The sequence below is a fragment of the Pseudochaenichthys georgianus genome, chromosome 24 (genome assembly GCF_902827115.2).
Source record: "Pseudochaenichthys georgianus chromosome 24, fPseGeo1.2, whole genome shotgun sequence".
Lineage (NCBI taxonomy): Eukaryota > Metazoa > Chordata > Actinopteri > Perciformes > Channichthyidae > Pseudochaenichthys > Pseudochaenichthys georgianus.
The window spans coordinates 23810434-23835551 of NC_047526.1; the positions used below are offsets into that span (position 1 = coordinate 23810434).

At 42.3% G+C, this 25118-nt stretch overlaps 1 protein-coding gene across 1 annotated transcript in view; it reads left to right on the plus strand.

Annotated features, from left to right (window-relative positions):
- Positions 1-21445, plus strand: part of mthfd1l (methylenetetrahydrofolate dehydrogenase (NADP+ dependent) 1 like) — a 39417-nt gene extending 17972 nt beyond the window's left edge. The window contains exons 21-29 of the mRNA XM_034076047.2: positions 2574-2685; positions 7724-7863; positions 11694-11735; positions 12906-13009; positions 13562-13739; positions 14480-14587; positions 14715-14867; positions 19973-20092; positions 20335-21445. Of these exons, the coding sequence (XP_033931938.1) occupies positions 2574-2685; positions 7724-7863; positions 11694-11735; positions 12906-13009; positions 13562-13739; positions 14480-14587; positions 14715-14867; positions 19973-20062 (927 nt within the window). The 3' untranslated portion in view covers positions 20063-20092; positions 20335-21445. The remainder of the gene's footprint in view (positions 1-2573; positions 2686-7723; positions 7864-11693; positions 11736-12905; positions 13010-13561; positions 13740-14479; positions 14588-14714; positions 14868-19972; positions 20093-20334) is intronic.
- Positions 21446-25118: the final 3673 nt, after the last annotated feature.

A 25118-nucleotide genomic window follows, 5' to 3' on the forward strand; every position in this document is an offset into this window, starting at 1 on the left:
GAATGTTTTGTTAGTGTAGCACTGGGCTGCAGCTGGCGTAGTGGACAGTACAAGAGATGCTCACAAAGAGGAAACCAGGACATGATCTCCATCTTCCTGTTTTTGTTCATTTCCCTAGTCTTTCTAATCCTCTTGTCCATCAGCTGAAGAGGGGACGCACTCTGCTTCTCATTGCTTTTCCCTTTCATTACCCTGTAGTGGCTTATTCATTGCCAGATACTATTTCCTTCATGGACTTACGTAGAAAGTCTACTGGGTCAAGTTAAAAGTTCAGGAGTTATAAACACACATGGAAATCCACGCTATGTATGAGGTGTGTTGTCTTTCCATTGGTATAAACAAAGAAATATGTTTCGACACGATAGGTACAAAAATGTTGCTTTATACTTTTTCTTCTTATGTGAATCATGTATCCATGTACTCTTTCTTTGTCTTAATGCAGTTTAATGCAGCTGTAATTTATACTACTACATTACATAGAGGAACAGACAGTGTTTGTCAGAGCGTTGTTAAATGGCTGATTTACTCCTCCGAGGGGAGGCTGTTTATGCTGGCAGTGGGAGAGGTATGCAAACAAAAGCTTTTTCCTCCCTCTCAAGGAATTCACATGCAGTGTAGTGTAGGTCAATTGCCTTTCCCCAGTTTTCTTCTTGACTAGTTTTCTTAGTAATTTCCTTTTTTAAAGTCGGTCATGAGTGCAGCGGAAGGATTGTGATGTGTTGCAGTCGACCTTTTCTCTGTATGCGTATTCTTTGTTGCCTTCTCTAAGTTACAGAGTTTGTCCCCTTAAGCATTTCAGCTCAGGTTTGCTTTTGTAAGCTGACAGCGGCTTTGAGCTTTAGCCTGTAGTGGCAGAGTTTCAACTAAGCTAAGAAGAATATACCCTTATTTGCTATTGTAAACAAATATTGAGGTATTTATATGTGTTGTCATGAACACTCTTAGATAGTTCTCCTTTTTAGACGGTAGTTTTGTTATTCTTTTAAACACTTGAATGCAAATGGCTTTAATGGATACAAAATCTTAAATCCAAGGTAACACATTAATGTTGTGAAAACACAACAAACCCAAAGAGATAACGGCACACTCGCAAAACATTGTGGTGAAAATATCATGCTATGAATATCCATCCATCCATTTTGAGAACATTTCTGTGAAGTCTCTAAACCAGCGGTTCCCAACCCTAGTGGTCCGCAAAGGCATTGCAAGTGGGCCACCAAATTATTATTTATTTTTTTGTACAGGCTAAAAACACAAACATGGACATAACAATAACATATAGGAGATGACATTCCAATCTCAGACAAAAACAGGAGAAATAAAGATGCAGTCAGTAGGATCACTTCAACATTTCACAAACAAAAATAGGTTGACCTCCAAAAACCTCCAAAAACACAACATAGCGAGCATATTTATTGTTCCTTTGATCCCACTCTTCGTTAAAGCTAATTATTTCCCATTTCATGGCGTGTTGAGCCACCCTTTGATCTTTTGTGGCAATAATTTTCTCAAAAAGAAATTGTATTTTTAATCTACTCTTCAAACACCTTAAATTAAGATTACTCCTTGATTGACTTTTAAAAATATGTATTTTAGCCAGAAGAATAGTTGTTTATTTAATTTATTAACTGTGTGCGGTCTTCATCTAAAAGCCCAAATAACATATTAAAGGGTGTAAATGTAAATTCAATATTTGCCGCCAAATAATTTGCAAAACATTATGATTTGTGTGGAAACATTTACATTTTTAATAAATGTTTTACCTTCTCTTTCTTGATCCTCCTTAGGAACGCCATTACAGTTCTTGACAGTGGTCTGTTCTACTGGATTAACAACGTGTCACATGTTCTGATTTGACCAATCAGAACTTTATTTAGCCTCCGTATTGTTTATGGTTGAATGTGGGCCGCGATAATGTTTTAGATTCTTAAGTGGACCCTTAGTTGAAAAAGGTTGGGAACCGCTGCTCTAAACCATTTAATTTCATTATTTATATTAAAGTCATTATTCCATTTATACTGTATACATATTGTGGCTATTTTAAATGTATGTTACTTGCATGGGTGGTTTCTGATAGAGAACTGGTATCTAAAGTTTACAGAGAAATTAACATTTAGACTGTGAGGTCTTAAAGTCAGAGTTCTACTTCAAAAAATGTGACCTATTGCATTTATTATCAGAACTTAGTGGGCATATAACATGATCATGAAGTGTATTGCATGTTGCACTGTCTCGCTGAAAGTTACTGTACTAGTCTGAGTGTCTGAAAGAGGCAGCAACCTTTAGTTTGTGTGTGTCTAGTCTTAAGGGAGTAATCCTAAAATCAGCAGGGGAAGGAAGCTTGGCCCACAGTCAGGCTGCCATGCCAGTCGAGCACCTCTTAACTTGTGTTGACTGTTTAGACAAACATGCTGCCAGCCTAAGTGCAACCACACTTCAATAAGCTTCTCAAAGATGTTGAATTTAGAATGAAAGAACGGGAAAGTCCTTATTTAAAGTTTTTAGAGTGAGTTCCTGTTTTCAATGTTTTCTCAACTCCTCCTGCATGTTTTGAGCCCCTCTAATTGTTGCAGGGTACGCCAGTGTTTGTCCATGCTGGGCCCTTTGCCAACATCGCCCATGGCAACTCCTCGGTGCTGGCAGACAAGCTGGCTTTGAAGTTGGTCGGTCGAGACGGCTTTGTGGGTAAGAACTCACCGTTCACGAGATACAGATCTCACACACACACAAGCTAAAGCAGATGCACACCCACAAAACCTGTGGGGATGACAGACAACAAGATGTTAACTGTAGAGTCTAGAAGCGCCAGATGTGGAATTTAATGCTTAAGCTTCCCTAGCAGGGTAGCTTAAATTATAATTTACAATTTTCTCCAGTCATGAACTTCAACTTGCTCCCCCGCTGCTGCAACCTTTGGCCTACATTCATCTTAGTTCTGGCTCTGTTCGAACTGACTTAGTGTGCTGCCCTGGTGTCTTGCCACTGCGCAACTTTCTCGGAAACAGTCGGAGAGATTGCGTAAAAAAAACACACCGGAGAGGAAGGAAGCTGATTGATAATCTTAAGAGCCCCTGGAATGCTTTAGAGTAAACCACACTAATCCCTTCAACGTCAAAGCATACTTGAATATTTCCATTTTTATCTGTCTATCTCTCCTGCTGCTCGCTTTCCGTCCTCCTTTACTTTGGCTGCAGAAATATGTGTGAAATTTGTCAGGTGAATTTGATGGACGTGCAAAGCTCATCAAAGCTTATATTTATGTGTATTTGGGAAAGGTTTTCTATGTAGGAGCAATAACGGGTAAAAGGAGAAGGGTAATACACAACATTTACACAGGCTGTCACCTGTGAGCTGGGCAGATGCAGCGTGAGCAGAGTGTTGGGTTTCACAACACTGGAGCAGGTTTTATTCCATCCACCTCTCCACCCCGCTCGTTCTCCATCTGTTCGTCTCGTTCCCTCCCTTCCCCGTCTGTGTGTTTGCTACCTGACTCTCAGGTATGCCAGGAACTCCACCTCCCTCCTCTTCCTCCCTCTGCAGCTGGGATGCATGTACCCCCCTCTTTCCGCTCAGGCTCTTTCCCTGATGCCTTTTTTAACTGGCAGCACTGAAAATAACACCACAGCAAAGTTAAGAAAATGTATAATTCTGCACAAAGTCTTGAACAACAAGTCAGCTCTTTGTTTTTTTACCAAGGTGTTATCTAGTGGTATGATCAAGTTTAAGGTTATAAACTGGATTTATATTCCGATTTAGAAAACTAGGTAATACAAAACAGATTTATCCTCTCACTTGATGATAAAATTAGAGAATTTACAGCTTGGGTCCTTATTTCTTAGTAATGGTCTTAGTTTTTATTGGTTTTGAGAACATTGTACACATCAAAGTAACGGTTAAGATCTTGAAACATGATGACAAAGTCAAACAGGATTTAGCTAAATCACTTTTGAGAGGGGCAATGGAAAGCACACTCACATGTTCAGTAGTGATTTATCATTGCACAAAAAACTTGCATAATAAAGGCAACTCCAAATAAAACAAGTATAGTCTGTAAACTGTAGTAGAATTACAACGTTACTTCTTTGTCTGCAGTTCATTTGTTTGGTTAACTCTAACTGGTCTCGACAAACTTGTTTCTGGCACAGCAGGCTGCCATTTGTAGAAAACGTAACTACTGACTGCAGAACATAGTCGAAGTTTGTAGGGACCAAAACAGACCTAACAGTAGAGTAAACTTGTATTGATGACTTATATAAACCACAAGGCCAGGAACATAACTCCAAATAAATGTGTATGCTGCTCCAATTCTGTTGGACGTGTGAATAAGCAATTGCCATCAAGTTTGCCATATCATCTTTCTTACATGTCATTTAAATAACCCGATATCACCAATTAAAAACGTTCTCAAATGTATAAATCCTCAAACCTGATTTAAAATAAGGAAGGAAGTACATAAACTCTCTGTGAACTCACTGAGGGTAGTTGGGGTGTGTCTCAACATACTCGTGGCCATGCTTCATCACGCTCTGTATTATTGTGTTTTTTTTCCTGTCACTTTGGAATCTGGACTTAAAATGGAGAAATGCTGCCAGTAGAGGGGTCGCTGGTGGATTTCACTTGCTAGATTTGAAGGATTCCTGCATCATTAACAGTCTGGAGTATTGAACGCAGATAACCCTCTGACACTGACTTACTGTAAGATTTCCCAAACCGCAGAGCCTCCCTAAACCCCGGTGGTCCGTGAGATATGATGATGATATGTTCAGCATGTCAAATATTTCAAGCTCTACACCCACATTTTAAAAACCATCTCAACATTACACCATTGCCATTGTTTTATCTTGTCTTTTAAGATATTCACTCCGATTAATTTGGTTATTTAAGTTAGTCAAATTGTCCTTAACTTCTTCATCTTAGATTTGTGTTTATAATGTGCATTTAAGCATGATTAGTGAATCAGAATCAGGACTTCATATGCAAACAGATACACGATAAATACATTCCTCACATAGTATAATGATGTGAATTTAAAAGTAATTGATTAGTTTGTTGTTGGGATAATTAATAAGAAACAATTGTTACGTAGAGAAAATGGGCCTCTTCCAATACATATTTGCTATTTTGATTTGTTGTATGTCATTGTAACTTTAATATCTTTGTTTTATTACATATTAAAGAAGACCACATTATTCAACAATGAAAATACCACCTTTTTTTCCAGCACAACTAAGCAAAATAAATCTAACCCCAAGCAGGAAATAGATGGTTGTGTTAGCCTACTTTCCAGTCCTTTCTGCAAGTGTTTTTTGGCACGGGTGCTGATACCAATGCTATGACTGTGGTAACACCATCCAGCTTCCTCTTCACTCACAACAACACCGACCTCTTCGTCCCCACCTGCTCTCGGTCAGTTCAAGGTTGCCCCGCAGAACAGGAAGCTTGTAAGTGTTTCCTCATGACATCCTCTGGGGTCAATCTCCTGCCTGGTGCACTGTTGTAGTGGAAAGCCTGTCATACTTACTGTCATTACATACTCATAGCCTTTGTTTTCACTATTCCCCCACCCCAATTTTTTTTTCTCTGCATACTCTTGTTCTCAGTTTTATGGAAATATACACAAATCATAAACTTAGGAATGTGAGCTTTATTGGAAATCTGGTTTAGTTTAGTATAAAAGCCAGAGCTCTAGTGTTGGGCTGACGGGAACAATACGCTCCGTCAGTGGCCAATTTGTAGCCAAATAAATGTATTTACATTCTTGTTCTCATCCCTTTAGGCTTTATTTGTTGCTCTTTACTTAGAAAGGCTTTTTGGCGATGGAGATGATGCAGCCAAGGCCACCCAAACTACAATTTCTGCGTAACGTCAACAATGTCATTTATATTCCCAGAAACTGTTAAAGGGCCAGTGTGTTGTACAGTGGAGTTTTTATATCTGCTTCTTGTCACTTCCCACTTATTTTCTCTCTTCCCACCTCTCTGCTAGCATCCTTACTTGAGTTGTTTTACTCTTGCATCTTTGGTGAAATAAATCATACTCTAAGTACTAATGCAGACAACTCCAAAGAGCATGCAGAGTGACGCATTCCTTATTTGAAACACTCACTAAAACCTCAAAGAGAAGGTCTTTTAATAAGCGTCAGCCACACGCACTTTAAGCTACAGTGAATAAGTCATTTCTTACTGGAATCTTTATGTAAACTATATAAAGTTGCACAATTTACTGTAAAGATCTAATGTTCTTTGCAAATGCACAAACACATTTAAAACAACATTCATTGAATTGATAACCTGATATGCTTCCGAGTCTAATTGCATTAATATCTTTCAAATTGAATTAAATGATATGAGGGTTCGCTGATGGTAATTGTGTCCAATACACAGGCTGCCCACACACAGATCATTGGTTGGACAGCATACATGTCTCACGTGTATCAGTTATATAAAGTTGTCGTATCTGCACTATAATTCCGCTTTTGGCTGCTTGTGTAATTCAAACGTTTCCAGTAACTCTAGACAAACTAAGAAAAGAATACTAGGACAAATACTGCTTCAACCAATATTTGTTTAGCCTTTCAAATAGAACATTTTCACTGTTTTCTTGCCGTACACGGAGGGAGTCACGCTTTTTTTTTTTTTGCCATATTCCTTAAAGAAAGCTGATTTTAAATGACGAAGCATAACACATTTTCTCCAACGAATCACTTTAAATGTAGTATTTTGTTTAGGAACAAACAACAGTTGATACAGTTATAGTGCTTTGTTTTTCTTGCTGAGAATTGTTGTTATGGTTATGAAATGGACTGTTTAAGCGTGTTTTATTGAAAACTAAGGGTTAAAACACACTTAATGTATACTTTTTGTGTTAGTTAAACATCAACATAAAGTTCTATTGATGGTTTAGGTGTCACAAATGTAAGTTGGTAACAAAGGGTCACATTGACAAATTAGTCTAGACATCACATGAAAATGTTGCCTTTCTTTTCATAAAAAAATAAACCGCCCAGAGAACACTAAAAAGCAGATCTGGAGGTCGACCTGTTTGCCGTTATATGTGCAGCTTTTTTCTCCCTCCTATGGTTCAAATACACCAGAAGTCGTTAAACCCTCGATACACAAGAAAGGCGTGAAATCAACCTTAACTCTAGCTTGAGCCCGCCAGCAAGTGTTCCAGTACAATGGTGCCACACACAACACACAATAAGTAACAGGAAACCTTATCTTAACAAGGCCTTCACTCCAGGTGGACTATTTGCTTTGCTTGGATCCTGTTCAAGAGGCCTGTGTGTAGGGACGTCCATATCAGAGGCGCTCCGTCTTTAGGGAACCTCACTGTGAATACATTACTCAGCTCGGTGTTGCTGTTCAGACAGAAACACAGTCGGACTCCCTCTTTTTCCCATGATTCTTTAAAGATGTCTGCCTGAACCCAGCTGTGAATATAAAGTTGGTTTGAAGATAAATGTCGTTAAAACATAATTACATTAAACAAAGAGATAGAGAGGATACTGAATGAGTAAATGTAGACAGATGAGATCAGCATATGTAACATATCACCATAACCCTCAACAACCTTTTTAATTCATGTGCAGGATTAACTTGGCAAATTCTTCACCTAAAGAGTACACACTGTTTACCTCCCTTTTGTATGCTGAACATAATCGTATTTAAACCCAGTAAACTTAGTTAGAAATGTTAATCTTTTGAAATCTGTTCCCTCACAGTGACAGAAGCTGGTTTTGGAGCAGACATCGGGATGGAGAAGTTTTTTAACATCAAGTGTCGGGCTTCAGGGCTGAGGCCAAATGCGGTGGTGCTGGTTGCAACAGTCCGAGCATTAAAGATGCATGGCGGTGGCCCAAATGTAAGTTTACATAACGCACTGTAATTTAATTCCACCAGATGTCTGTATATTTTCAGTCCATAATGCTGCCTGAGACTTTCATAATGTGGAATGCAGCCTGTCTTTCTCCCATACATTTTCTCAACAGATGTTGTACAATTAAACAATTGAAGGCATAGTTGTTTTCAAAAGCCTGAACTAGAATATCACACTGTTAATCACCCGACGTCAATGAAAATGTGCTTTGAGTGGTCATGATAAAAGCTGCTGGATGGTTAAAAACTGTAACTCAGTAGAAATTGATAAGTAAACTAGTTTATACAAAAAGTGTCCTTTTTAATGAATAAATACTCCATCCTCTCTGAAGAACCAGCACCTTACCGTGGTAGAGAGGTTTGTGTGCCCTGATGAACCTGGGGGCTGTGTTGTCTGGAACCTTGTGTTCCTGGTAGGGTCTCCCATGGCAAATTGGTCTCAGGCAAGGGGCCAGACTAAGATTGGTTCAAAAGACCTCATGAAAGAAACAACAAGAAGTGAGGATACCCGGCCCGGAGGAAGCCCGGGGTCCCCTTCTGGAGCCAGGCCCAGAAGGAGGACTCGTCGGCGAGCGTCTGGTGGCCGGGCTTGCCACGGAGCCCGGCCGGGCCCAGCCCGAAAAGGCAACGTGGGCAACACCTCCGCTTCTCCGTCCCGCGGGCCCACCACCTACGGGAAACATCGATGGGGTCGGGTGCGCTGCCAGAAGGGTGGCAGTGAAAGCGGAGGGTCTCGACGGACCAGACCCGGGCGGCAGAAGCTGGCTTTGGGGACGTGGAACGTCACCTCTCTGGGGGGGAAGGAGCCGGAGCTTGTGCGGGAGGTGGAGCGGTACCAGTTGGATCTGGTTGGGCTCACCTCTACGCACAGCGTCGGCTCTGGAACCTTACTTCTGGATAGGGGTTGGACTCTATTCTTCTCCGGAGTTGCTCAAGGTGTGAGGCGCCGGGCGGGTGTGGGGATACTCACAAGTCCCCGGTTAGGTGCTTCGTTGTTGGAGTTTACCCCAGTGGACGAGAGGGTCGCCTCCCTACGCCTGCGGGTTATGGGGGGGAAAACTCTGACTGTTGTGTGTGCTTATGCACCCAACAGCAGTTCAGAGTATTCGGCCTTCTTGGAGACCCTGGAAAGAGTCCTGTATGGGGCTCCTGAAGGGGACTCCTTAGTCTTGCTGGGAGACTTCAACGCACATGTGGGCAATGATGGAGACACTTGGAGGGGCGTGATTGGGAGGAACGGCCCCCCTGATCTGAACCGGAGTGGTGGTTTGTTACTGGACTTCTGTGCTAGTCATGGATTGGCCATAACAAACACCATGTTCGAACATAAGGATGCTCATAAGTGTACGTGGTACCAGAGCACCCTAGGCAGAAGGTCCATGATCGATTTCGTTATCGTATCATCGGACCTGAGGCCGTATGTTTTGGACACTCGGGTAAAGAGAGGGGCGGAGTTGTCAACTGATCACCATCTGGTGGTGAGTTGGGTCGAGTGGCGGGGGAAGCCTCTGGATAGACCTGGTAAGCCCAAACGTGTAGTTCGGGTGAACTGGGAACGTCTGGAGGAGGCCCAAGTTCAGGAGGCCTTCAACTCACACCTCCGGCGGAGCTTTTCGGGCATTCCTGTGGAGGTTGGGGACATTGAACCAGAGTGGTCGGTGTTCAAAGCCTCTATTGCCGAAGCCGCGGTGGGGAGCTGTGGTCTCAAGGTCCTAGGTGCCTCAAGGGGCGGTAACCCTCGAACCTCCTGGTGGACACCGGTGGTCAGGGAAGCCGTCCGACTGAAGAAGGAGGCCTTCAGGGATTTGTTATCCCGGGGGACTCCCGAGGCAGTTGCAAGGTACCGACAGGCCCGAAGGGCAGCAGCCTCATCCGTGGCCGAGGCAAAGCAGCGGGTGTGGGAGAAGTTTGGAGAAGACATGGAGAAGGACTTTCGGGCGGCACCAAAGTTGTTCTGGAAAACTGTCCGACACCTCAGGAGGGGGAAGCAGGGAACCATCCAAGCTGTGTACAGTAAGGATGGGACGTTGTTGACCTCAACTGATGGAGTGTTGGGGCGTTGGAAGGAACACTTTGAGGAACTCCTGAACCCGACAACTCCGCCCTCTATGTTAGAGGCAGAGCTGGAGTATGACGGGGGATCAACACCAATCTCCCGGTGGGAGGTCACTGAGGTCGTTAAACAACTCCACAGTGGCAAAGCCCCGGGGGTGGATGAGATCCGCCCGGAAATGCTGAAGGCTCTGGGTGTTGAGGGACTGTCATGGTTGACACGTCTCATCAACGTTGCGTGGAAGTCGGAAACAGTGCCGAAGGAGTGGCAGACCGGGGTGGTGGTCCCCCTTTTCAAAAAGGGGGATCAGAGGGTGTGTGCCAATTACAGAGGCATCACACTACTCAGCCTCCCCGGGAAAGTTTACTCCAAGGTACTTGAAAGGAGGGTCAGGCCGATTGTCGAACCTCAGATTGAGGAGGAACAATGCGGATTCCGTCCTGGTCGTGGAACGACGGATCAGCTTTTTACTCTCGCAAGGATCCTGGAGGGGGCCTGGGAGTACGCTTATCCGGTCTACATGTGTTTTGTAGACTTGGAGAAGGCGTATGACCGGGTTCCCAGGGAGTTACTGTGGGAGGTGCTGCGGGAGTATGGGGTGAGGGGGTCTCTACTCAGGGCCATCCAATCTCTGTACTCCCAAAGCGAGAGCTGTGTCCGGGTCCTCGGCAGTAAGTCGGACCCATTTCCGGTGAGGGTTGGCCTCCGCCAGGGCTGCGCTTTGTCACCAATCCTGTTTGTAATATACATGGATCGGATTTCGAGGCGTAGTCGTGGGGGGGGGGGTCTGCAGTTCGGTGGAGTAAGGATTGCACCACTGCTTTTTGCAGATGATGTGGTTCTGATGGCTTCATCGGTCTGCGACCTTCAGCACTCACTGGATCGGTTCGCAACCGAGTGTGAAGCGGCTGGGATGAGGATCAGCACCTCCAAATCTGAGGCCATGGTTCTCAGCAGGAAACCGATGGACTGTCCACTCCAAGTAGGGAATGAGTCCTTACCCCAAGTGAAGGAGTTCAAGTATCTCGGGGTCTTGTTCTCGAGTGAGGGAACAATGGAGCGTGAGATGGGCCGGAGAATCGGAGCAGCGGGAGCGGTATTGCAGTCGCTTTACCGCACCGTTGTGACGAAAAGGGAGCTGAGTCAGAAGGCAAAGCTCTCTGTCTACCGGGCCATTTTCGTTCCTACCCTCACCTATGGTCATGAAGGATGGGTCATGACCGAAAGAACGAGATCGCGGATACAAGCGGCCGAGATGGGTTTCCTCCGCCGGGTGGCTGGTGTCTCCCTTAGAGATAAGGTGAGAAGTTCGGTCATCAGGGAGGGACTCGGAGTTGAGCCGCTCCTCCTTCGCGTCGAAAGAAGCCAGTTGAGGTGGTTCGGGCACCTAGTTAGGATGCCACCTGGGCGCCTCCCTAGGGAGGTGTTCCAGGCACGTCCAGCTGGGAAGAGACCAAGGGGTAGACCTAGGACCAGGTGGAGGGATTATATCTCTTCGCTGGCCTGGGAGCGCCTTGGGATCCCCCAGTCAGAGCTGGTTGATGTCGCCAGGGAAAAGAAAGTTTGGGGCTCTCTGCTGGAACTGCTACCCCCGCGACCCGACCACGGATAAGCGGGAGAAGATGGATGGATGGAAATACTCCATCATGTGGTTAAATAAATATGGCCAAAAAACTAAACTAAATGCTATATATAATAGCGCACTGAAGAATGTGAGATAATACTGAAGTGTGTGTTTATTTGTTTTCTTTGTGTGTTTACAGGTGTCTGCAGGCGCACCTCTTGCTAAAGAGTACATTGATGAGGTATGAGCGAATAAGCATAAATCCACACACATATACACATTAAAATAGCCACTGTAACCAAAAGGAGTAAGAAAGGAAACATAATGACATCAACTTAAAGTCAAGTTAAGTAATGAACTGAGCTTGTTTTATTACATTTAGTGGTAACGGTCAGGATGTTCTGAGGAAATGTAAATCCTTCAAACGTCATCGGCTAATGCAAGGCTCCCATTATAGAACAATCATGTGCTCAATAACATCACGCTGTTTCTGTGACTGTGTGTTTTTGACTGACACGAGATCATGCGCTTGACATTCCCATCGTGACTTTAAAGAAAGAAAAGATCGGGATGACTTGCATGGAGGTGACTCACGACATATTGGTGCAACACAGTCAATACACACAATATTTCATATCACCTATCAAATCCTTTAGGCTAGGTGTGTGTGTAGCATTAGCCAAGGGAAATAAGCCATCATTCCACACATATATAGAGATCTTACAGAGATCAGCTGTATTCTCTCAGACATTTGATTCCCAGCCTACAAGCATACATACATCCCCCACTAACATGGTTAAGAGCACTTATTTGATCAACAGCACAAATACAACCTTTGCTTTGGGTTTCCGGGTTCGTGTTTTTTTGCAAAGTGGAGGTGGGATTCTTCCTGTGTATGAGTGTGTGTTAGTGTGGGTTGGAGCTCATATCTGGCTAATATCACTGGCCAGGTTCAGCTGAGTAAATAATGAAGCAGTATAAGTTAATTCTGAAGCCTGTAACAAGAACCAGAAGTACTGGGGGAAAACAGAGCCAGGGAAATTAATTTATGGGACCTTCATGGCCTTTCTGCTCTGAGCCAGGGGCTGCATGCACACACACGTGCACACACAGGCACACACACACACACAGTGCATGATTGGATTACTGTGGCCGAACTTGGGAGTATCTGGCTGCACAATATGCTATTAATGTGCTCTGTAGTAACTGGCCTCCTGCACATGGTAGTATACAATGTAAGAATGATACATGACTAACTGCCCACAGTAGGATACTACCCGTTTTATTCTATTAGGGTATTTCCAGAGTGGGAGGGGGTAGTCCACGTTATGCCGTGAACGACCAACAAGCAGTTTAAATACAATGATAAAGCGTTGACCTTTTGACCTCCTTCTGTCTTTTTCTCCTCTAGAATCTGAGTCTGGTTGCAGGCGGATGCCGCAGCAATCTCAGGAAGCAGATCCAGATAGCTCACCTGTTTGGGGTGCCGGTCGTGGTGGCGCTCAATGTCTTCAAGTAAGATGCATGCAGACACACACATTCACAAAATTATAAGCTAATACAAGTCACCAACCTTTCAATATATGCATAGAAATGGATCGTGAAGTAGTGGTAGTAAAGTGTTTCATGTAGTTGATTTGCAGGATTCGTTTTTTTATTCTTACTCAAGTACATCTGTAATAAAATATATTAACTACTACTCCAGTTACTTTGGGATACTCACTACTTTTAAAAAATGTTTACGATTTAGCTGAGTTTACACCACCAATTGACTGGCAGATTAGATAAGACTTTTTTAAGAGGTACATTTAAACTCTTTATTTTTTAATTTCACATGAGTCAATATAACTTGAAGTAAAAATACTTCTCTTTGAATAATACAACTACTTGAGTACTGGTTTCTGTTCTTTACCCACCACTAAGGAGCAGTAATAGGATAGTCTGCACATTCCCTGAGCACACAAAAGCACAATTTTGTAACTTTAATATGTATCTTAATCTCAATATGTAATTTGTCACCATTACAAACAAGCACTGCTTACAATGTTTCCTCTGGTGATCCTGTAGGACGGACACCCAGGCAGAGATTGACCTTGTGTGTGAGATAGCAAAAGAGTGTGGAGCATCTGAAGCTGTGCCGTGTCACCACTGGGCGCAGGGCGGCCGCGGCTCCATCCAGCTCGCCAAGGCTGTCCATGAGGCTGCCAGCAGAACCAGCGACTTCCAGTTCCTGTACAACACAGAGGTGAGAGCAGATACTGTAGAGGGAAAATCACAAAAAAGTCTGTTTTTCAGTTTATGTGCACTCTAGGCTTCAAGTCTCCACATCACACTTGATTTAGTTGCACATTGGACCAGGATTTGCAACCAAACTGCTCTCGATGTCATAAACTATGCTTGTGTGAAACTGAGATATAATTTGAGCACAACATAACTGAAAAACAAAACTCTGCACATACTGTAATGTACATCATTCTGTATAGTGAAGCTCACAAACCCAGGTAAAGTAACTATAAGCAAGCTGTGAATGATGCTGCTACCAGAATCAGGGACTGCAGAGAAAGATGAAAAACTAGAAAGTAACTCAACTTTTGCAGACCTACGCAACGGCCAAATATCACAAATTGAATAAAGAAATATTTTATGTTTTTGCCATATCCTCTCCAAATTGTAATGTGTTCTGCCGTGGCCATGCTATACCCTACCACACATTTTCATGAAAATTGTGTCAATAGTTTTTTCTGAAAAACAAACGGACTGAACCGAAAACATATCCGCCTCGATGAAGCTAACAAAGGAATGCAGTGTCTAGTATGAGACGCACAGTAAAAGTCAAACATGTTCAATTATTTCATTTGCACTGTGTAGCCCTGGTTAACCCTGACGTCACACGGACGTGTACTCACAAATCTAATTTGCTTGATTACTTCCTTTTGAGTGCACATGTTGTTTCCACCTGCTTCTCATGCAATGTTTCCCCCTTAGATGCCAATAGTGGAGAAGATCAGGACAATTGCCCAAAAAGTGTACGGAGCTGATGACATAGAGCTGACTCCAGAGGCCAAGGCTAAAATTGATTACTACAATCAACAGGTGAGATCATTATAAGCACTGACTTTCCCATTGTCGGCTGCTCACCTCCTTCTGTCTTTTTGTGTCTTTATAACTTATACACATGAAGACATATTAACCAATCTTGTTTCCTCCATCCTATATTTAGGGATATGGTTCATTGCCCATCTGCATGGCCAAGACTCACCTGTCCCTGTCCCACATGCCTAACAAGAAGGGCGTACCCACTGGATTCGTTTTGCCAATCCGAGATGTTCGTGCTAGCATTGGGGCTGGTTTCATTTACCCACTAGTGGGAACGGTACGTAACGGTATAGTGCAACAGCTCAGAGCAGTATGCTAATGTTGACTTCAGCCTGAGTGACTTATAGCTCACTGAGACAGAGTTTTCTTAAATTCCATTCAAAATGGCATTTTAAAAGTCTTAGTAGAAAATATGCCCGCAGGAAAATGAATGATTACATTTCTACGTAACTTCAGGTTGGGCAAATAAGCAGCCGTTTGCATCAAGTTCAACATATCAACTCAAACGTGATCATCTTCCAATAATTAAGTCAAATCTGAAACAAGTTGGGCATGTTTACCCTCAAAGATTTATATGCATTTTGTCTTTGAACCAAAGATTGTTGTATTGGTGCATTACAGATTATCTTTGAGAAGTCTTATGATAGAATTAGTTTTGACTGATGAGCGTCGTAAATAAACGGATGTGTGTTCAAATCAGTTGTCTTGGGAGCCTGGTCTTAAAGTGCCCGGACTTCAAAAATGTTTGTCTTGATTACTTCTTAAGTGTCTCCAGAGAGCTAGTAGTTATGTTCATGACTCCAGACGGCTCTGCGACCATCTCCCCACATGGGATCATGCAGGTGCAATAAACATTTCTCGTCATACTTCATCCTCTTGTTTTCCTGATGACCTTATTACTGAGCTGGTTAGAGGTGAGCTGGGCTAGCTGGAGCCTCTTTGCCGATGATAGGCCAGGCAGGAAGGAAGCAGCTTCCTGAGCGTTTTGCCTCCTGCTGTTTCACCAGCGTGCCCTGAGGGATGGACTTTGATACACTGAGGTTGAGGTGTCAAACGCCGGGCATGCTGGGGAAGGTATGGCAGTGTCTGTCCAGTCTCCAAACCCTTGCCTTTGATCTGCTGTGGCCCGCGGAGCCGCTGGCACGTTGACAACCCTTGAACTGCGACTCCTCACCCAAAGGAAGTCTCCAAAATGCTCTTTGAACTCATTGGCTTAGCCTCCGTCTACCAGACTGATCCAAAGAGATTCTCCAGCCAATGACAATTTGAACTTTTGTTTGGGTTAAAACGTCAAGGTTATTCAATTTTCCTGTCCTTTACAGTATCGCTAGAGGGTAATATTTCAGATTTTTTGAAAAGACGTTGAAAGAGACCCATTAGGAGGAAATGTAGCGGGTGAAAGTAAAGCAAGAACAGAGGCTAGCGTGTGAGCATCTGCATACTGTCACATGAACTTGAAGCAATCATCTCATTACATCAAATAAAAAGTGTATTATCTTCCTTTTTATTAAAAAGAAAACCTAAACATAATTGTGCTTCTTCATAATATGTTTTTTTCTTTTAATTACTAAACTCTGAAGTCATTAGAGACTCCAAAAAGTGGAAAAATCTCACCAGCCAAACTCCTGAAGCGGTTAGCGTGAGAGAAGAGGGAGAGTTTGAGGGGGTTAGGGGTCTTTACAGGGTGAAGAATCAGGAAGGGGCTGATGTCATTCTCCAGATATGTGAGGGAGGGGTCGCTAGCAGAACAATAGATCTCTTTAGAGTTCATATCCCGTTAGAGCTGCCCCACTGCAGATTTATAGAAACCCCCCCTCTATGGCTGGATATTCCAGGATTGGTTAATAATTGACAAGATGTAAATCGGCTAAAGCGCTGTGATAACATCTAAGAGAGAAAGCACACATAGGATGAAAGTAGACCTTCATTTATGTGGTGAGTTTAATGACCCAAAGACCAGCTAGCTCAGTAAATCCAGGCAGCTCTTCAACTGCAGTCTTACTTCAGTTACAGTAAAACTAATGTAGAGATGTAACATGACACTGCGGTTGTATTGATATATTTTTTTCTGGTAGTTAATATTTATGTAGTCACACTTAACCTGAGCCCTAAACAACACTCAGACTTGTCTCTGTGAAGTTCAAAGTGCTCCCTCTGGGAAGCAATTCACTCTCAGGTGAGAGTTCAAACTGCAGCCGTGAACTCTTCGATCTCATCAATGTAACTCCACCTGTCTAGTCACCAGGTAATTATGTTCATCCATTTTGACAAGAGTCATTGGATGAACTTACAGCCCAACATTAGAAGCATCAATGACCCGGTTTATTAAATGTTTACTCGCACGCTTGCCATTATTTTAACATTGATCTCCTTCTAACGCTCCATTAATTTTAAATGGTACGATTTTATAATCCCCCTCAATCCCCTTCTGTGCCTGTTGTTGACCGAGGCTCTCCTCCAGAATCAGTGGGGGGTAGATATCCAGCTACATTGTCTCCTCCAGGGTTTCCCCCCGACAAAGAAGCATTGTGTTTGGGCATAATGGAGGGACTGATTTGGCTGAGTGGAGTTTCCAACTTTAGCCACGGAGTGTTGTGTGTTTTTGCGAGTGCCAACTTGTTCTCAGGCTGGAGAGGAGCAGCAGAACAGCTCATCCTTTGTTGCTTTCAAACCTTGGCAGTTAGTCTTCACATTTAGCATCTTTTGATATTTAAATGTGCAGCCTGATACTGAGGACCAGAAAGCTGAGAGAAGTTTGGGCATCAAATGATTTCAAAGCACTTATTTTTTTAGTTTTCTTTTTGCGAGTTTAGAATGTCATTTCTTCCTCTGAGAGGTATAGTCCAACTGAAACAGTGGCGTCTTGGTGATGGGCGATGGTAGATATTTCTTTATTGCAGCTCTGCTTTGTTATTTATGATGGCAAGACGGGTGCATTGTCATGCTTTCTCACCACATTTGATGGTAATAGTAGCTCACTCTGTGGACAGAGGTCCTCTTTAGCAGTGTGAACTACAACCAGCATGGCCTACCTCCCGTTTGTTATTAACAATAAAGCAATGATTTTTACTTTGATCCATTAAATACATTTACAATATAGGAAACAATTATGGTATTATAGTTAGTCATTTTATTGTCTTATCGGACATTTGTATGGCCCTGCCATTTAATTTTTGAACAAAACACAGCGATATTAATAGAAAGAAAATCTGTAGATGTAGCTTTTTTTTGTACTTATCCTTCTATCTTGTGATATACACATGCTTGTACATCATGACTATTCAGGAAGAAAAAACACATCTTCTGATGCAGTTTAGTGATACTGCTTAACCTTGGAGTGTTTCATGCCAAACCGTATAATGTGCTTCAACAGTGAGTCACATGGCATTGTGTGGGAAAATGTAAGTTCATTTTATTTCAAAGACCAGGGACCTGATGGCAGAGGGATTACTTTACTTTTCTTTTAGTTGTAACATCACAACATCCAAACACTGCTGCGTGACGTCACTAAGGAATTGATCAGGGGGAGAAAGTAAAGTAATCCCTCTGCCGTCATTGTTCCTAATGTGTCCATTAGAATAAAGGGTGACGCATTGATATTGAATTCCTTTAATGCTGTTTTAGTCTGAGTCATCTTTAGTTAAAGCTGTATTGATGGTCGTGACCCAGAGCAGAGTCGGGAAACTGTGGCGGTCACTGTTGATATCAGACCAGCCAACAATAAGAGGGAGCCGTTGGCATCCGCTCTGTGGGATTATGTAAGCATGCACTCCTCATTCTGTCCCTTGGTTTACATGCAGTTTCCTCAGACAGGAAATTGGCTGGTCACTTCCTCCTGTCTTATGTCCACTAATGGGCCCATAAAAGTGGCCCTGGGTCAGAGGGAAGGAGGCACGCAAAGAATGTTGCTCCCTGTTTAATGAGCAAGATAATTACCTTTTTTAGCTTGCATGTGAATTGTACCGATTTTTTCTTTTCATCTGTCATACCACAGACACTACGGCAACTCATTTATTGATTGGAAACTTAAGATTCAAATTAGTTTCGGCACCCAAACCAAACTAAAAAAGCTCAGGCAATTAGGCTGTTAACTCTGGTCTCGCTGACTGTACTACATCGCCCCCCCTGATAGAAGTGAGCTATCAGCTGGTAATAGTAACACTCATGATCATATACAAACACACACACACACACATCTAAAAGTACCTTTATTTTCTTACGCTAATTTACATAAAAATGCAGCTTCTTTTAGCTTATTATCTATCCAATTAATCTCAATGTGATTCTTGAAACTCAGGAGTTTTGTCTGACCCCCGTCCTCGAGCAGTTTGATAGTCATTATCCCCAGTATGATTTTGGATATGGCCTTCAAACGTTGTCTTGTATCTGAGAGTTTTCCCCTTTTGTTATCTATATTTTGAAGACAGTTAAAACAAAGCCACCATTGTCTCAATTCATCACTGCTAAAGTAGAGGTTGTCTACACATTGATCCTCTGTCTGCCCAGAGTTAATGACTCTAGATTCTAGTTATTGAACCTGTAGGGGGTGATCCTCTCTGTCTCTGCAACGTTTCATACCAAGGCAGGGCGTATTGTCTTTGGGTTTAAAACAGCTGTGTTGTGGCAAAGGCTTTAATATGAGGTTACAGTTATTATCTTGATAGTAATCTTAACGTTCTTATATTGTTCTGATGTCACTGACATTTTGATGAGACAAAAATATAAACCATCTGCAAGTACTTGATCATCAGGGAGGTCCCTTCATTCAGCAGATAGAAGAAATAATGTGGTGTATTCTTTCATGTCATCTTTTGTTATCATTTATTTGAGATGTATAGGTATATTTATATTTTTCATAAATAAACTGCTTACAGTTTGCATGTGTGTGTGTAAAGCATATTTCAGTGCAGCTGCATTGTCTCCCACATAGCGTGTGTCTCTACGATAAGAACTCAAGGCTAAACATAAATTCACAGGGGACACTTTTTCACTTTTATTCAAGAAAGATCTGGAAAAATGTGTAATTATTTCTTTAAAGATAAGTAGAGTGTTTTTTTGTGTGCTTTAAAAGTAAAATACTTTAAATGGGAAAACATTTGGCTAGGGCAGCCAATCTAGCATTGCAAGTATTTTTGTACCATATTTGATTGGACCCAAACACCTGAAATGAAAGCCACATTTAAAAAATCACACGGTTTTACAAGATAAAGGATTACATCTTCATCTTAACCGTCATGATTTTTTTAATAAATCTAATTCTATTTACATGTAAACAGTTTACCTGCACTATTTGTATTGCACTATTGTATTATATGATATTGCTTCTTATGTCTTAGTTCCCTCCAGTTAAGTTCCCTGTCTCTGCTTGTATTGTGTCCTCAGATGAGCACCATGCCGGGCCTGCCAACCCGACCTTGTTTCTACGACATCGACCTTGACCCGGTCACAGAGGAGATCACTGGGCTCTTCTGAAGCGCTCTTCAAAGATAGATGTTGTCTCAGGTATCCTCTATTGCACATCAACATAAAATGTTCCATAAACCGTCCCAGCCTTTTTGAAGGATCATCCATTGTGTCATTATAAATATTTTACGAGCAGTCATTGTCTCTATTGCTAGACTTTATTTCCTCCCTGGAGTATTTAGTTTACTACCTCATTCACTCAGTGCCGAGACTCCAGTCTGTGAGGATACTCTCACTTATACACTCTTTAGATCATCATTCTGTTTTGTTTTTTTGTCCAGGTTCCTGCTCTGTACTCGTGATCCCCTGCTCCACGCGTGCACCATCAGACTCATCTATGCCCTCCATCTTTGACAGGAAGTGCTTTCTTTGCCCTCTATTTTCTGGTGGAAAAGATTACTGAAGCTTTAGCTTAATGCTGTATTTGCACATCTGTTTGACATGCCGAAGATGACCTCATACAGCCATATTAAGTGAATTTTATGTTTTATTTTTATGCTTTTGCTTTTATGCCGTTTTCAACTCATTGTCTTCTTTTGGGAACTTTTACTCAAATGTCTTATAACAGTGCCTTGTTTTTGACGCATGTCATACGTTTTTGACTTGAAATAGGCAGAGTTTGTGTATTTATTTACTACAATTCTGATGAACGCACACAATTCCATTATGTAACCTCTTTTGTCTTAACCTGCAGGATGCTGCTGAATATCCAATATGCTCTTGAAAAATCACTACAAGTTACACAAGTTTGACTCATCAGTTCAAATGATTGTGAGGGATACTTTTCAAGTATTACATTGTTGTGCTAATTGTTTTTGTTTAAGCAGGGGTGATGCATTTTAATATCAGTTTGGTGACTTTAATGACTTAAACAACAGCCTTTCCAGGTCATTGCTGTGTGGAATGGCTTTTCTGCTATTTTCTCTAAAGGTTAATACTTTATTAAATAAAGGTACAATGTTCAGCATGTGGTTCTTCTCCAAACAGCTGAATGTTACTCTGCTCTGACATTCTCAAATGGGCACATGTTTCTGTGTCCGAACCCTTTACTTACCCTGGGAAAGAGTGAATAAACAAGTCACAATTAAACTGCCGCTGTGACTGAAACTATGTTTAAAGTTGCATTGTTCAAACCCTAAGCCAAATGTTTTGTAACCAGTGTGAACCCCAACAGTGACTAAAAACAAGGTTAGATCTTCAGAGATAAAATGTGTGTGCCTTTCTAATAAACCTTTTATTTACTCCATAACTATGTATGTCTTTTCACACCCAGCAGTTGACTTGTGGTTCATGCCATCTGTTGTTTGAACTCATGCGCTCTCTTCCTGTTGTGAACCACAGCTCCAAAACAAACCTGTTTTTGTTAAGAAAAAAATAAAAGCTTCCTCTTTCTTTCGCACTCCAGTCACATATTAAAACATTTTCTACCATGTTTTTCTACCTGAGATGTCTTTCCTCCTTCAGGTAAGCGTGACTGAAAGCCAACGGTCAGCCCCCTCAGCAGCACCCCAGGGTGAAGCATCTGTCATTAGGAGGTGTTGGGGTTTACAACATGCAGCCGACATACTGTACATGTACGGTTTTACATGTGTGTGCCTGTCAAAGCTGGCATTCCACACCTGCTAGGTCTGTTATTCTGTGTGTTCACCAGGCATCGTCTGGCACTTTAACTACAGGCAAGCCTGCAGGAATGCTCTCATTTATACAGTAGTACTCCAACGGCATATTAAGTGTGTTTGTGTCAGACTGAGCCCTCTTGTTTTAACCTGATGACAGATTTGAAGACCTGGTTGATGAGGAGGGGGCTTCGTCATTGCTTTGTAATGTGCTGGAAAATCCCTGTTTTGCCATGTTGGAGTTATTTATGTAAAGCTTCTGTCTTGATCTGCAGAAGCCTCCAGGTGTTTGTGCTCTTAGCACTCATTATGTAATAGATTGGCTAATTTCAGTACCAAGGACAGGTCCCTGTGTTAATGTAACTCAAAGTGTAGCTGGAAAATAGCTTTGATTACCAAGCAGGCAGAGCAGGCAGCAGCTGGCCTCAGAGCGCCTGGCAGGGTCGGCTCTAGAACAAATCGAATGGGGGGGCAATCATTTACCAAGGGGGGGCACACACTGCCCTCAACAACCAACACACAAACACCAACGCAACTTCAATTAAAAAAAACATGCTGTAAAGTCTATTGTCTTTCACACACAGTTCAGGGTGTAGTGCTATTGTATAGCGCGCCTATGACTTGTGCATACATGCACGATTGTGGCACGACCACCAAAACAGAAACATATGGACATAGGCCACCATATTAAAAGTGTGCAAATGTATTTAGTATCCTATCCATGTGAACATGTTTTAGGTGGGGGTGGACCTAACCTCCTCTAGGGGGGTCCAGGGGGCATGCTCCCCCGGGAAGATGTTTTTTTAAATATTGAAGTGAAATGCATCAATCTGGTGCGCTTTGAGAGCAAAGTGAAGAGATCTATGGATCTCTGAGCATCCATATGAAACAGAACTGTAAACAGATTTACTTTTTCTTTATGGATATTTTACTAATCACTCCCCTTTAAACTGTATTCTTGTGTTACTGTCCTATAGTATTTCATACCTGTTTTTATTTATTCTCTTATTCTTTAATAACTATAATGATCATATAAAGGTATTCCTCGCAAATACTTGTTTACATAAATGACCACACCGTTTGAGACCCACTGAGATAACCTACACTAAAGTTAACTATCTAAACACTGAGAGAGTCCTTACCACTGAGCTGACGTTATACGATCCTCTCAGTCTGACAGGAGAGGACTCTCCTCCACCTTGGTGTAGAAACAGCTCTTTATATCCGTTAGCATAGCTAGCTAACCAGATGCTAACAACAACATTCCGCTCACGCACTCACAAAATGCACTCGTGCCACACACACAAACACAGAGCCGAGCTTGAATGAAACACAGAGACCCAGAGGTAGGCTACTTGTACTGTACTGTATATCATATTATTTTTTCGATGGCTTGTTTACTGTATAATCAGTGTAACCGATGAACAGATCGCCACTGGGCTTTCATCTAAACACACAGCCACGTAATGATAACAAAACAAAGGTCGCAAGCAACACACCAATCAGAGAGCAGCAGTGAGCACACCTCAGGCTGTGTTTTATATTTGTATTCTTTATTTCTGATGTATTTCACACAAAAAACCTTTAGTGGAAACGCTTTCACTTATATGATTACAAAATAAATAAACGGCAAAGTGGCAAGGCTTGCCCACCCTGCGTTGGGGGGGCACAGTGACTCATTTGGGGGGGGCATGGCCCGCGAATGACCCCCCATGACGCCGACCCTGGCTCCTGGGGCCCTTACAGTGTCTGATTCACTGTGTGACAGTTACCTTATGTTAATTTGACATGTTGCAGTCGAGTTCAAGGATTTTCAATCTAAACTTTGGAGAAAAATATCTTTATCAACCCGAATTTGAGAATATCAGTTTGTGTTGGAGTAAAAAGTCTGTTTCTGTTTGACACGCATGTCAAGCAATCATTATGCACAAATCTGTCTTTTTTACCCATCTTTTTAACAACCTGGCTTGTAACAAAATGGGAATGTGTCAGCCCCCTGGTGTGTCTTGGCGAGCCCCTCGCCCACGCAGCCATCAACCCTCAGGGCCACATTCTTCAACTCACCCTGTCCTGAAAAATACCCGACTTCCCACCATTTTACTGTTGCATTTAAAACGAAATTGCAGTATTCCATGTATCAACTGAGTCCTGTGGGAATGTCTCTCAAAGTTCTTAGGGATTTGCAGGCTGTAGCTGATGTAGTGATATCTCTTGTTACAAAATAGATTGTTACAGTTTTACTGTCTGCTAGTGCGGCCAAATGTCTCACACAAATTGAGTATCATCTGCTCATATTTAATAAGAATGATGTATTGCTTATTATGGTTTGCATTTCAATGTGTGTGGTCAGCACAAAACAATAGGGCAGTGGTATTTTGACAAAGTCATGGAGTCAATTCCCATTTCCCAGCATTAAAACAAGCAGGCAAGTGTTACACTGAGAATATATCTTTGTCAACGTTACTGACCCCTTTGACCTTTTTAAGTGTGTGTGTATGTGTGTATATATATATATGAGAGAGAGAGATCATGCTTTGTGCCTTTTCATGTCCCCTTGCATTACAGTTTTAGGAGCGGAGACCATGACATATCCGGAAAGGCTTTCCATTTAATGAGAACCTCCTTCCCCCTTCTTACTCCACTCTTCTGACAACCCTCCTTTATCATATGAGGTCAGCGTCTGTGCTAATGGGCCTGCTGAAGGTCGTTCACCAACACATGTATCTGCATACACTGAACAACTCTGATGAGGTTATCTATAGGTTTCCTGTCTTGCGGGTCAAAGGTTTGATTCGGTAAGTTTACAACAAGAGCAGCATGTTTTCTTTTCTATCTAGTCTTGGATCATATTGTGCAACAAAGATAATAAGAAATTAAATGTATACGGATTCTGGAGATTCAGTCATAAACAACATTTTGAATATTCCCCACTTTTAGTCAAATCAGAACAAGTTTTTGTTGTCAAATCAAATCTTATTTATATAGCACATTTTAAAACGATTTTTGGTCGAGCCAAAGTGCTGTACATATAAACACTTTACAACAAATACAACAGCACAAATAAAAAATCACACACGGAAATGTCAGGAGTCGTGCTCCGCTCAGACGAGAAGGCCAGAGAGAAGAAGTGAGTTTTAAGTGTAGATTTAAAAAACCCTAGGGTCTGGGCCGACCTCACACGGAGGGGCAGAGTGTTCCGGAGCCTAGGGCCAGCTGCTGCGAATGCTCGGTTTTGAGCCTGGTCTTGGGCACTATCAGCAGCAGCTGGTCAGCCCAACTTAAAGCTCTGGCTGGGGTGTAGCGATGGAGGAGTTCGGCTATATAGGCCGGAGCCAGCCCATTTAGTGCTTTAGGGAGTTTACAATCAGCGCCACGGTTTCCACAGATAAAATATTTGTATATATTTATTGTCAAAGCCTTTAATTTATTCATTGCTATCGGGGTGTTAA